The sequence below is a fragment of the Urocitellus parryii genome, chromosome 2 (genome assembly GCF_045843805.1).
Source record: "Urocitellus parryii isolate mUroPar1 chromosome 2, mUroPar1.hap1, whole genome shotgun sequence".
NCBI lineage: Eukaryota > Metazoa > Chordata > Mammalia > Rodentia > Sciuridae > Urocitellus > Urocitellus parryii.
Window position 1 is genome coordinate 92,975,393 of NC_135532.1, and position 13,738 is coordinate 92,989,130.

Below are 13,738 nucleotides of genomic sequence, written 5' to 3' on the forward strand. Positions count from 1 at the left end.
TTGAACTCTCAGAGTAGAAGGCAGTCCCCAGGCACCCAGCATGCACCCATCAAACTCTCTGAGTCAGGGAATTGAGAGCAGGGTATTTTGGAGAGGACATATGGAGTGGCAGAATTACACCAGAGACACAGCATGGGAGTAGGGTGAAGAGGTCAGACTTCAAGCTGCAAGTAGATGATGTGGGGACTTTCTCCTATATTCAGCATGACTGAAGGACCTCTCTGAGAGTGATCCCAGTAGGGATGGGCTTGGACACTACTAGGGGTAGTCTGGGAACTTGTGAAGTAAGAAGTCAGAGGAGGGGCTGGGGATGTGGCTCAAGCGGTAGAGCGCTCGCCTGGCATGCGTGCGGCCGGGGTTCGATCCTCAGCACCGCATACAAACAAAGATGTTGTGTCCGCTGAGAACTAAAAAATAAATATTAAAAATTCTCTCTCTCTCTCTCTCTCTTTCTCTCCTCTCTCACTCTCTCTTTAAAAAAAAAAAAAAAAAAAAGGGGCTGGGGATGTGGCTCAAGCGGTAGCGCGCTCGCCTTGCATGCGTGCGACCCGGGTTCGATCCTCAGCACCACATACCAACAAAGATGTTGTGTCCGCCGAGAACTACAAAATAAATATTAAAAAAATTCTCTCTCTCTCTCTCTCTCTCCCTCCCTCCCTCCTCTCTCACTCTCTCTTTAAAAAAAAAAAAAAAAGTCAGAGGAGTGCCTAGGGAAGGGAAGGAGGCTGATCTTGGCACAGGGGTCAGAAAGTAGTTGTGCTGGGGTGGGGGTCACTAGAGTTGAAGAGAGGCTGAGCCTGAAAGAGGGAGAGAGGGAGAGAGGGCTGAAAGGCCAGGATGGAAGAGATACCAAAGAAGGGTTTCCCTCCAGGCCTTTGAAGGCCCCAATGGCCTGGTGTGCCCAGAGCTGAGGTGGCAACAGAGTAATCTTCAGTGCCTCCACTGTGCACCAGACCTGCCTGGCCCTGTGGCTGCAGCTGCAGGGGAATAAGAGTGAGCTGAGAGATGCAGTCTTCAGCTAAAGGTACAGCTGGTGACAGAGTGTGAGGACCCACAATCCTGCCAAGAGAGTGATTCCTAGTCAGGTTCTCCCCCAACCCCCACTAGAGCATACAGAGCCCCCAGAGAGGCTTTGTTTTTTAGTGCTGTGAATTGATCCCAGGGTCTCTCCTATGTGCTCTGCCCACCAAACGCTCTACCACTGAGCTACATCCCCAGCCTCTGGGAGGCCCTCTTTAGTCAGTTTAGGGAATGTGGTATTTATGTTAATGTCTGCTAATGAGTATAGAGTGCCATTGAGTCCACTTTTGCAGTGTTCCTGGTACAGCCCCCTCCAGTCTTTGCAAGGTCTGGAGAAGGGAGAGGGAGGCCCTGCCCCCAGCCCCCTCTCTTCCCCACCCCACCCTTCTGGGCAATGAAGAAAACAGGAGTGAGAGAAGAGCTGTGATGTGGCTGGTAGTGGGGGGGGCTCCCCCATCCCAAAGGGGCTGACCTCAGCTTGGGAGGAATGTGCAGGAGGCGGAGGGAGGGCAGGGGCGGAGCCGATGGGGGGAGGGCCACAGCCAAAAGCCCAGGGTTCTTGGTAGCCCCTCCCTTAACCCCTCTACCTCAGCTCTGACATGTCCCTCAGAAGGGAAGGGGAACCGGCAAAGAGGGGAGGAGTTGATCTTTCGAAAAAAGGTGGGCCGGGTTCTCTGGGGAGTGTGGAGACCAGGCTGGGGGTGGGTGGGGAAAATGCCCTGACCCTCCTCTCCCTGGAAATCTGCTGGGACAGATGTTAGAGTGTCAGGAAAATTAGGTGTCTGGGAACTTTCCATGACAATTCCCTACTGCCTCCCTCACTGTGTGTAAGTGCTCAGGGCAGCATAACCTGGTGCCCACATGGCCAACAGGGAAAGGTTATGACGTGGCGCCTGGCTCCTTGATTGCTAAAACAGGTGTGAGTGGACAGCAACAGATCCCATTTAGCCCTGGCTGGGCACTGGATGATTGGTGCAGCCTTCCTCAGATGGGTGTCCTACCTCAGCCACATCACCTGGAGTCCAGGCAGGACATAAAGGAGGAGGCCTGGCTGGTGATGTGTGGAGAGGCAGGTGCTGGTATTCGGCACAACAATCCAGTTATTTCTGGAAGAAAAAGCTATGACATTGTTAGGCTGTGCCAATGTAAGAACTCAGGCAGGTCTATCCCCATGGATGCCTCAGCAAAGGTAGAGGCCCAAGAACCTAGGGTGGCAGGGGTATAGGCAGAAGAGGAGAGAGACCTCAGCTGCCTCTTCCAGTTTGCTAATTCTGTTGAGACCCATGCTCAGGCTGCCTGATTCCAGAGTCCTTGGGGCTTCAGGAGCAACATTGTGACTCTAAAACAATGACTCTGCCCCTGGAGTACTGGTTTCATGGGGACTCCTACCCATGACCTGTCACACTGGGACCCAGCACTAAGGAGCAGAAAGGAGACCCTGTAGGGGCAAATATAATTTGAGCTCTTCCCTGGGACCTCCCTTCCTGTTCAAGGGAAAAAAAAAAAAATGGATCTGGAGAAGGAAGGGCAACACATGCTGCTCAGGTGGGCCAGAGATTAGTCCATTCTCTTTGGCTTGGAAGTCAGTCCTAAATTGTTGGAAAGATTATGGGAGTCCTGGTTCCATTATTCAGTGTGAATGTAGTGGGAGGGCAGGGTTGAAACAGAGACTGGGACTCTGGTCCTGGGGAACTGAAGGTAGTGAGGGCAGATAGGGGACACTGTGGGGGTGGTAGGGGCCTCAAAGGCACTTGCTGGTCTTGGCTGCTGGGGTGGAAAATTGTAAACAGCTGAAGAATTTTGTTTGCTTGCATGGGGCCAGGGGAGGCTATCCAGGTTTAAGGGGAGAAGCAGCTAGTCCAGGAATAGGACAAAGCTGTACCCTAGAAGCCCAAGAGCTCAGGCAGAGAAGCATTCTTCCAGTCGTCATCCTGAATGTCCCTGATCCCCGGACTGGCTCCCATTATTTACCTACCAGCTGGCCAGGTCAGTCCAGGAACACTGTTCTTGAGGCACAGGAAGGAGGTGCATAGCCCTGCAATGGACTCCAGGGGACTTGGAGATGAGTCCTTTGATACTTCTGTCCTTTTCCAGGTGTATAGCATCAGGGAACAGGCAACAAAATTCTATACACTTGAAGTGCCCACATCAATGACCCCTGAGAAACTGCTGACCAGCCTTGGGGAGGTAGCAAGAGTATGCTTTTGGGGTCAAAGCCCATCTTCAAGCCCTAGTAAGTTCACCCAGGTGGATCTGAGGGCTGTACTCTGCCATTGACAACATTCAGCCCCTCCACAGTACCTCTCACAGTGGAAATACAGCCAGCTACAGAACAAGACCCCAGGCCCTTCCCAACTGAGGCACTGAAGGGCAGGAGCCCCTTCCTATCTGTAAAATTCCCTCAGGTAAATTGGGTGCAGTGGCACACACCTGTAATCCCAGAGGCTTGGGAGGCTACAGCAGGAGGATTGCAAGTTCAAAGCCAGCCTCAGCATAAGTGAGGTGCTAAGCAACTCAGTGAGACCTTATCTCTAAATAAAATACAAACTAGGTCTGGTGATGTGGTTCAGTAATCAAGTGCCCCTGAGTTCAATCCCTCGTACCCCCCCCAAAAAATAACCCAAAACCAAAAATAAAAACAAACCTCCCTCAGGTACCTGGCTCTGGGTTTGATGGGCACAGTTCCTCCTATCTAGGAAGAGAGGCTGGAGTTAGGGAGCATTGATGTAGGACCCAGCACTGATGTAGGACCACTGGTCAAGATGGGGGTCTCAGTATGGGCCCACACCTCATAGTGCGAAAGTAAGATTCACTGGACCTCCAGTACTCCTGTGCTCCTCTCCAGCTCTAAACACACATGCACACACACACACACACACATACACCCTTGCCTGGTTATCATTGCAGCCACTGTGGGCCAGCCATTTGAAGTATTAGGTGGTCCATTTGGTGAGGAAGTTCTGGGGCTGAGGTTTAAGAGATTTATCAGATCTCCAGTTGAGAACCCCTGACCTTTAGCCCTCCCAACCCAATAGGCTCCTGGGAGCTAAGGCAGCTGCTCAGTTTGCCATTATCCCTTCAAGTACCCCAGCTGTGGAGAACAGGTGAGGAAGTAGAGAACTGTCCCTGCCCCTGCCTGCTGCACAGAACTGCGTGAAGCTGGTGTGTGGGGGGAGTTCTCTGTTGCTTCTTCTTTTGCCTTGATTGGCCACCAGCCTTCTGGTGTCGTCTGGGATACACTTTGCCTTAAGGCCCAACAGAGAAGGGGTCATCCCTACCCACCCTTCCCTGTGCCCATTCCATTCTGGCCTGCCGCTGCTGGTCCCGGCTGCCTGCCCAGTCACCCGATCCGCCCTGCAGTCCTGAAAACTTTACGGCTATGGGGCGGTGGCTGGCCTGGTGGGGGCGGGGGCTACTCCTTAAAGGAGCCGTCAGAGGGTGCCCTGCAGCCCCTAGCCTTCTTCCCTTCCCCAGAGTGAGAAGAGACTAGGGTGGTGAGGTGTCTTTGCTGAGTTCTTGGTGGAGTATGGAAGGTAGCAGGTGTTGGCTTTGAAGACCTCTAGAACCGGAGAAGAGGCAGTGGCAAGTGTCAGCAGATGAAAGGAGGGAGGTGGGGGTCCTGGCTTGTGAAGGGTCCAGGAGCTGGGGAGTGGGGCAGGGGTGTGGTTGGAGGGGCCTGAGACCTGCCCCAGCACCTGTTTCCATTCCTGAATTTCACCCTGGGACCATGTCCCACCCCTAGGGGTCCTGTGCCCAGAACCTGCCCGGTTAGCTCCTGGGAAGTAAGGTGGGGGTAGCAACCAGAGCCTTGCCTCTTCTGAGGAAGGTCTCTGGTTCAGTGGAGGGGCTCAAAGAGGGGGTAAACTTGAGGGGCTCAGGGGGAATGTGGAGGCTCTGAGAGGGAAGGACAGCCCCATCGGGAGCCTGGGATTGAGGGTGAAAAGCTGATACCCTGTTCCCCATACCCCTTGGGTCCAAAGACTGACTTCATAGAATCTGTGTGACTAATCCTTATACCCTTTGGGGTGCAGAGGGAGCAGCCAAGCCAAGCTGGGGTTGCTGGGTCTGGCATGGGGCAGTCCCTAGTTGAAGCTGAGATGCTTGCTTGCCCATTGCAAAGACCCAGGCTCTGGCTCTCCTGGGCAGCACATCTTGCTCTGAGGAATGGGTTTCATTGATATCTCAGAGTTGAAGGGAGTGATTGATGCTGCACTTGTATTTGCTCACTTGCATGCCCACTGAGTCACACATATAATTGTGTGTGTGTGTATATATACTTGCACATGCACAAATGTGACACGTGCGTAAAATGTGCACACATCACACACACATTGCATAGATGTGCATACAGTGACACACAGATACGCATACACACATTTGCACACTCAACCCATAACTACATGAATGATACAACATACTGTATTTGTGCACACATGCACACACACACACACTATACACATGTGCACATTCACAAAGGTACCCTTGGTACACATTCACATTCATAGGCACACACAATCTTGGCTCTAGCCCCCAAATACCTCTGTTTTCTCTATGGTCTGTGAGTACACATCCACCTCCAGAGGCCTGAATCCCTCTTGTCACTTTCACTCTCTTAATCGGCTTGTTTTGCTCATTGTACTTGGCACCCTCTGAAACGACCACAGGATCTGACTCCTTGTTGGCATTCTGCCTCTAACACACAGGGGCCTTGTTGGTGTCTTCCAGTATCCTGGTCCCAGGCTGGCATGAAGTGGTGCACAGTGTTTGTGAATTAATGTCTGTGAGTGTGTATATAGGAGGGGAGGTTACTGAGGAGGGTGACGTGGTGGGGCGGGTGCCTGCCAGTGCAGGGTGACCCTGAGGGTGTGCCCAGCGTGGGTGTGTCTGTGATTGTGGCCAGGCAGGGCACCCTAGGAAGGGAGGGCTCAGCTCAGAAGCGGAATGCGACCCCCCAGCCTCTTTCCCCAGGGGCTGTAATCTGATCCCTGGGGACTCCCCCCAGCCTCCAGCCCTAACTGCTTGCTGTGCTGCCGACTCCTTCTCTTCCAGATCCTGGGGCAGAGTCCAGGGCAGCTCAAGGCTCCTCCACACACGCCTGCTGAACCCTGAGTGCCCTGAGCTGCCAGCATGGGGCGGACAGAGGCCGCCGCCATGATCCCTGGCCTGGCCCTGCTCTGGGCAGCGGGGCTGGGGGGTGCCGCCCCCAGCCCCCCACGTCTTCGGCTCTCCTTTCAAGGTAGGTGCACCTGGCAGGTAGCAGGGCCCAGCTTGGGGGTAGGCAGAAAAGGGGCCCAGTGTGTATAGTGGGTCTCTGTGTTGACTGTTGCCCCATGGGTGTGCCTATCACCAGACCCGGGGTCATTCTCAGGCCATCTTCATTTAACCCTGTCCTGGCCTCAGTTCCCCAACCTCTCTGCCCACATTCTCTTCATGCTTTCCCAGGACGACCCCTCTTGTCCCCATAGCAACAGACCTTGTATCTGTCTCATCCCCTACCCCAAGCAGGCCATATTTCTTCTGAAGAGAAATAGGGAAGTCAAGGTTTGGGGCCACTAGAGCCCCATTCTCACACCCCCTACACGGAGGTGTGGTTATTAGGCAATGGAATCAGGTAGGCAGTTCTGCTGAGCTCGGGTTGGTGATGTGATGACGACAGGGAAGGAATCCTCAGCCTGACTTTTGGGGGTTGGGGTTCTGGCTGTCCCTACATGCCTGGCTTCCCCCCAGAACCCTGGCGTCCACAAGCCTGGCCTCCCAGTGCGCTCACCCAGAGACACCACCATGTGTCTGAACATACTTTTCTCAACCTGTTTTCCTCTTCCTGGGGGCTGCACCGCCCACCCTGTAACTCCACACATGCACCTGGGTGGGCTTGTCTTCACGAGTGTAATTTCACACATATGTAAGCGCACAGGTGTGTGAGCTAGGTCACACGTAAAACCTTAGTCCATAGAGAAACAACCAAGCAGGGCCTGGGGAAGCTTTGGGGGAGGTATGGCATGAGAGTCTTCAGTGGTGTACCCCCCCCTGCAGAACTCCAGTCCTGGCATGGTCTCCGGACCTTCAGGCTGGAGCGGACCTGCTGCTATGAAGCCTTGCTGGTAGATGAGGAGCGAGGACGCCTGTTTGTGGGTGCCGAAAACCATGTGGCCTCCCTCAGCCTGGACAACATCAGCAAGAGGGCCAAGAAGGTGCCAGAGACCCTAACCCCAGCACTGCCCAGGGCAAAAGCCCTAGGACCCTCTTCCACACTGCCTACAGAAAAGGGATGGGATCCCTAATTGGAGACACGGCCAGGATAGAGACTATCTCTGACCTGTGTTCTCCATTCTCCCCTCCTCCTTATAGCTGGCCTGGCCGGCCCCTGTGGAATGGCGAGAGGAGTGCAACTGGGCAGGAAAGGACATTGGTGTGAGTGTTGCTGGCTATCTGGGGTGGGAGTGGGGAGAGCTGGCCTCTCACCCCAGAGACAGGGCAGTGCTAAGACAGAGGCCTGCCTGTTCTGACTGGGGTGAGGGCAGGGAGGTCAAAGTGGCTGAGATCTGGAGGTGGTGAGTCAGGGTGGAGGCTCATGTGATTCTTCTTGGGGGCTTCTGAATCATGGGGGGCTGTGCAGGTCTATACTTCTCCATGTAACCACCATGTCAGGGCTGGGCTGGGCTGGGCTGGTTATCAAGGACACTCTGTCTGTTGCCCCTTGCCTGAACTGATACAGAAGAAAGAAAGGGGTGAGGACCCCCCTGGTGAACTGGGATCCCTTAAGACCACCTCCCTCACTGCCTCTCACCCTGCCTGCCCACTAGACTGAGTGCATGAACTTCGTGAAGTTGCTGCACGTCTATAACCATACCCACTTGCTGGCATGTGGCACAGGGGCCTTCCACCCAACCTGTGCATTTGTGGAGGTGGGCCACCAGCAGGAGGTAAGATCAGATCTGGGCACTGGGGGAGGTTGAGAGTGGGAAGAAAGGTTTAGCAGTAATAACTCCCACTGCTTCTCAGGAACCTGTGCTCCGGCTGGACTTGAGAAGGCTTGAGGATGGCAAGGGGAAGAGTCCATATGACCCCAAGCATCGAGCTGCCTCCGTGCTGGTGGGTGAGTCCAAAGGTTGGGACCCCAACAGAACTTCTACAACCCCTCAGAAACTCTAGGACCTGCTGGGCACCTATAGGTGCCTCCCCAGTGGCAGGGGAGGCTGACACAGTTCAAGGCCAGCCTTGGCAACTTAGCAAGCCCCTAAGCATCTTAGTGAGACCCTGTCTGGAAAAAAAAAAATACACACACACACACACACACATACACACACACTATACACACTGGACCCCTTTTCTGCCTACCCTGATTGTCCCAATCTACTTTTCACCTCATGACCCAATTATGAGGCTTAATGGTCAAGTGCTCCTGGGCTAAATCCCCAGAACCAAAAAAAAAAAAAAAAAAAAAATTCTAGAACCTCACAGGTTCTAATGCCTCCTGAGAATCCCAGGAATTCTCCCATAGCCTCCTGGAGTGACAGCCCCTATAGCTCCCCAGAACCTCCTATCCCCAAAGCCTTCATCTTGGCTGAGCAGCTCTTGCCCTATCTGCAGGGGAGGAGTTGTATTCAGGGGTGGCAGCAGATCTCATGGGCCGGGACTTTACCATCTTTCGCAGCCTGGGCCAGCGTCCGAGTCTCCGAACAGAGCCACATGATTCCCGCTGGCTCAACGGTGAGAGGCTGGTGGGGCTAGTGGGCAGGGGCTGCCTTCCTGTCACAGGGCAGGTCCCAAGCAAGGATAAAATAAGTGAGCAATGGGCACAGTGAAGTCTCAACAAGTATTTACCATAATCAAGTCCCATGCCAGATACTGGTGACAGGGGCAAATAAGATAGGTGTGGCCCATACTTTCTTTGAGTTCACAGATCTCAGAACAAATACATGATAAATTCCAGCAGCAGTGAGGTAGATGAGAAAATGGAGAAGAAGGGAAAAGGATACTGGGTTGGGGGAAGGAAGCCACCTTGCCAAGGGAAGGTATAAATTAATTCTCAAAGTGCAAGAAAGCCGGCCAAGAGAATTGAGAGAAGAGCATTCCAGGTAGAGAGAGCAACTAGTGCAAAGGCCCTGAGGCAGAAACAAGAAACAGGCTGGTGGCCATAGCAATGATAAAGGATGGAAACTGTCAGGGAATGGAAGAGTTTATTTTAAGAGCATGGGATGCAGCAGGAGTAGGGAGCATCTGATCTGGTCCTGAGAAAGATTCAGTAGCCAAGATGAAACCAGATTCTCCATCTCCTCTTCCTCCTTTCCTGCGTGCCTGGGGAACTCTGAGGGGCTCCATTTGAGGTCCCAAGGATTTTTTCCCTGCCGGCGGGCTCAGGCAGCCACGGACTCTGCTTCCCCCTTGTGGCTGTTCCTTGCATCGCAGATCCTGGAAGCTGGGTGGTCAGAAGCTATTGTTGGTGTAGCTGCTGGCTGAGCAGAGGGGGCAGGTAGTGAATTGGCGGGCCCCCAACATTATGCCTCCCATTGCGGCTAGAACCCAAGTTTATCAAGGTCTTCTGGATCCCGGAGAGTGAGAACCCTGACGATGACAAAATCTACTTCTTCTTCCGGGAGTCGGCCGTGGAGGCAGCACCTGCAGTGGGACGCCTGACTGTGTCTCGAGTTGGTCAGATCTGCAGGGTGAGGAATCCCTGGGCCACTCCCCGGGCAACCTTGACCCTGCCCCTTTGCCCCACTCTTATACCTTGAGATTCTCCTGGCAGAATGATGTGGGTGGCCAGCGCAGCTTGGTCAACAAGTGGACAACGTTCCTGAAGGCGCGGCTGGTGTGCTCAGTGCCTGGGGTTGAGGGCGACACCCACTTCGACCAGCTTCGTAAGTGCTTTGAGTGGGAGCTATGATAGGGGAAAGGCTCAAGGGTGCAGATTCCAGGAGCCTAACTGGGCCAGAGAGGCTGGCTGTGCACCCTTCTCCAAGTAGACCCTTTCCATACAGAGGACGTGTTCTTGCTGTCTTCACGGGACCGCAGGACTCCACTGCTCTATGCTGTCTTCTCCAGTTCCAGGTGAGGGATAAGAGGTAGGGGGCACCCTCTTCTCTTTCAGGCCTGCTGGGCTCACTGGGGCCCCTCACTCTTCTCTTGTCATTGTCTGCAGTGGCATCTTCCAGGGCTCTGCCGTGTGTGTGTATAGCATGAACGATGTTCGCAGGGCCTTCCTGGGACCTTTTGCACACAAGGAGGGGCCCACACACCAGTGGGTGTCCTATCAGGGTCGTGTCCCTTACCCACGGCCTGGCATGGTATGTAGCTAGGGTATTCCTGCCATAACCCACTTCAAAGCCTCAAGGGTACTCAAGGGTACAGAAGTTGTCCTGGGGTCTTCTTGGTGAATGTGGTTTCTTCCTTTTGTTATGGGTGGGAAAAGGTCATTATTATCAGACACGGATCTTCAGAGGAATGCCACATCTCCCCTTTCAGACTCAGCTCAATCTAGCCTTCCCAGGGTAAGGCTCAAATCCCCAGGGCAGTGCTCTTCCATTTGGAAGTGCCCTTCTCTCTTCCATAATCCCAGAGGTCTGGAGTGGAGGGCTGCCCACCAAACACCCATGCCTATAACCCTGTTGTGCCTTCTTTCCTCCCTCCCCAGTGCCCCAGCAAGACCTTTGGCACCTTCAGCTCTACCAAGGACTTCCCTGATGATGTCATCCAGTTTGCTAGGAACCACCCTCTCATGTACAACTCGGTGCTGCCCATGGGGGGGCGCCCTCTCTTCCTACAAGTGGGTGCTGGGTATACCTTCACCCAAATCGCTGCAGATCGTGTAGCAGCTGCTGATGGACACTATGACGTCCTCTTCATTGGCACAGGTCAGGTCCTGCCACAGTGACTGACCCACAGGACTTCATACAGGCTCTTTGGCCTGGTAGTAGAAGCTTTTCATGTTCATCTCCACCTCTTTGCCTGGCCTGTGGCTCCACTTTCTGGATGCTACCCTGATTGTCCCAATCTACTTTTCACCTCATGACCCAATTATGCTGATGGTGGGACCTCTAAGGCAGAAGACCCCAGTCCTGGTTATCAGGGAAAACCAGTAGCCACCTCCACCCCCTTCTCATTCCTGCAGATGTGGGCACAGTGCTGAAGGTGATCTCAGTTCCCAAGGGTAGCCAGCCTAGCTCTGAGGGGCTGCTCCTGGAGGAACTGCATGTATTTGAGGTGAGGCACTGACCCCAATCGCCCAGCCCCTTTACCCACTCACTAAGCCTTAATCCTGGTGCCCCTCCTCCCTCTCAGGATTCTGTTGCTGTCACCAGCATGCAAATCTCCTCCAAGAGGGTGAGTGACCAAAAGGGTGGGTGGGACATGGGACATCCTAAGCTTATGCCCCAAGGCCCAGCCATTTTGCCCCTTTTGGTAGTTTCTCAGCTGGTGTTTGAGTATAGGCTCTGCCTTTGCTAGACTATATGACCTAAGTGAACCTCAGTGTTCCTATCTGTCAAGTGGGGCTCGGGATCTCTGACTGATGGGAGGCAGATGCGGGACCGACCGACCTTGGTCAGCCCGGAGCCCCTCATACCCTTTAGCACCAGCTGTACATAGCTTCGCGGAGCGCAGTGGCCCAGATCTCCTTGCACCGCTGCGCTGCCCTCGGCCGCGCCTGTGCTGAATGCTGTTTGGCGCGTGATCCTTACTGCGCATGGGACGGGGCCACCTGCACACGCTTCCAGCCTAGTGCCAAGAGGTGAGCAAGCTCGGGGTCGGGTCCGGGTCCGTGTCCAGGTCGGGATCCAGCCGCAGGGAGGGAAAAACAAAGGGTCTTTGGCTGACCCTGGCTGGAAAAAGAAGGGCTCATGGAGGTTCCAATGTTCCCCTCAGACGGTTCCGGCGGCAAGACATAAGGAATGGCGACCCCAGCATGTTATGCTCGGGGGGTGAGTGTTCCATCTGCCCCCACAACCCTCTGAAAATGCTCAAGCCCACCCTACCCTCCTTGAGTTTAACATTCTCCTGGTTTCCAGATTCGTCCCGTCCAGCGCTGTTGGAGCGGAAGGTCTTCGGCGTTGAGGGTGGCAGCGCCTTTCTAGAGTGTGAGCCTCGCTCGCTGCAGGCTCACCTGGAGTGGACCTTCCAGCGTGCAGGGGAGGCATCCCATACCCAGGTGAGCCTCGCTCCTCTATTCGCAAGCTGGCCCCTTTCCCGCCTTCTACATCCCTAAGGAGAGGTCCCGCTCTGCCCAAGGAGGCCCTTGGCCTATATTCCACATATAGGTAAGCTCCAGGCTAATGAGTCCCCTCCCAACTACACCCCTTACCCACCCGGTCATGTTTGGTCTCTTACCTGCACTTTGTATCCCGGTAAAGCCCCACGGTATCCTGACCCACCCAGCTATCCTCTGGAGAAGGGCCCGCCCTCGATCCGCCCATTTAGGTCCCTGGCCCGCCCCCATATTCAGGTGAACCCTGCCCCGTTCAGAACTTTATCTGAAGACCCCCTCACCCCACCTTCAAACGTGCAGCTGAAGGTGCTCCTTTTCCGCTTCTCCTGGGTTCCCAATGACCTTTTGTTTCAGTTCCTGGCCCCAAAGCTGCAGCCTCACGCTGCCCCTCTCCCAACAGGTGCTATTGGAGGAGCGCGCAGAGCGCACCGCGCGGGGGCTGCTGCTGCGCAGCGTGCGGCGCCAGGACTCAGGCGTGTACCTATGTGTAGCAGTGGAGCAGGGTTTTTCACAGCCACTGCGTCGCCTGATGCTGCATGTGCTGAGTGCTGCGCAGGCTGAAAGGCTGGCGCGGGTAGAAGAGGCTTCGCCTCTTGCGCCGCTGGGTCCTAAACTCTGGTACCGGGACTTTCTACAGCTGGTGGAGCCAGGTGGCGGTGGAGGCGCGAACTCCCTGCGCATGTGCCGCCCGCAGCCAGTGCCGCGCCCGCCCGCCCTGGAGTCACGCAGGAAGGGCCGCAACAGGCGGACTCATGCCTCAGAGCCTCGTGCTGAGAGGGGCCCGCGTAGCGCATCACACTGGTGACTGGGCCGTCCCCACGCCAGGGACCAGGCAGGAGATGACAGCGGGAAGAGGGGCAGACAGACCCCAGGAAGACAGATGGGTTGGGACCGGGAGCACAGAGGTCCCCGGGCCGATGGAGACAGCAACCGACAGGCCCTGGTAGAAGGGCAGCCGCTCCGGCTTATTTATTAACAGGATAACCCTTGAATGTAGCCCCGGAAGGGCGGCCCAGGCCTGGTGCAGGATCTAGCCCAGAGGGAAGGTACCGAGAAGCAGGGCTCCAGATCAAGGAGCAGAATCAGGGAGGTGTTCTGGATGCTCACCTTGGCAGAGGGATTCCCCTCCCTTGGGCAGTGAGCAGAAAGCTGTGAATAGGCTGGGCTGTTGGGAGCGGGGCGAGGCAGGACGACTGTACTAAAGTAATGCAATAAACACATTATCAACCAAAGCTGGAATAGCCCCAGAGATGACCACTAGTCGTAGATCTTACTCTGTTATTGGGCATCTTTCTCGCAGCATAAAGGTCTGAGTTTCTTCTGTCCAAGATTGTCCAGGTGAAGATTAATAATGTTGTTAAAGTGACTGAGCAAGTTCTGTGGGGCCTTTGGGGACACACATACATGGTACATTCTGCATAATATAATCTGTGAGCTAAATGCTCTGAAGAAAAAACAACTGGTGCCGGGTCAGATGGCGCATGTCTGTAAGGCCTGCGGCTCTGGAGGCTGAGG

At 54.7% G+C, this 13,738-nt stretch overlaps 1 protein-coding gene across 3 annotated transcripts; it reads left to right on the plus strand.

The window, feature by feature from the left end:
* Window positions 1-1,607: 1,607 nt before the first annotated feature.
* On the plus strand, window positions 1,608-13,721 carry Sema3b (semaphorin 3B). Of its 3 annotated transcripts, none has more exons than XM_026383987.2 (19): window positions 1,608-1,680; window positions 5,724-5,800; window positions 6,070-6,256; window positions 7,054-7,211; window positions 7,369-7,431; window positions 7,824-7,943; window positions 8,023-8,116; window positions 8,611-8,730; window positions 9,541-9,686; window positions 9,770-9,881; window positions 10,002-10,071; window positions 10,163-10,307; window positions 10,655-10,874; window positions 11,132-11,223; window positions 11,302-11,343; window positions 11,592-11,749; window positions 11,884-11,939; window positions 12,027-12,166; window positions 12,624-13,721. In XM_026383987.2, the coding sequence occupies exons 3-19, from the start codon at window positions 6,148-6,150 to the stop codon at window positions 13,026-13,028; spliced, it is 2,250 nt and encodes a 749-aa protein (XP_026239772.2). In that variant the 5' UTR covers window positions 1,608-1,680; window positions 5,724-5,800; window positions 6,070-6,147; the 3' UTR covers window positions 13,029-13,721. The 3 variants fall into 3 exon arrangements, with proteins under 3 accessions (XP_026239772.2, XP_026239774.2, XP_077649492.1); XM_077793366.1 differs by lacking the exon at window positions 1,608-1,680 and adding an exon at window positions 4,419-4,602; XM_026383989.2 differs by lacking the exon at window positions 5,724-5,800.
* Window positions 13,722-13,738: the final 17 nt, after the last annotated feature.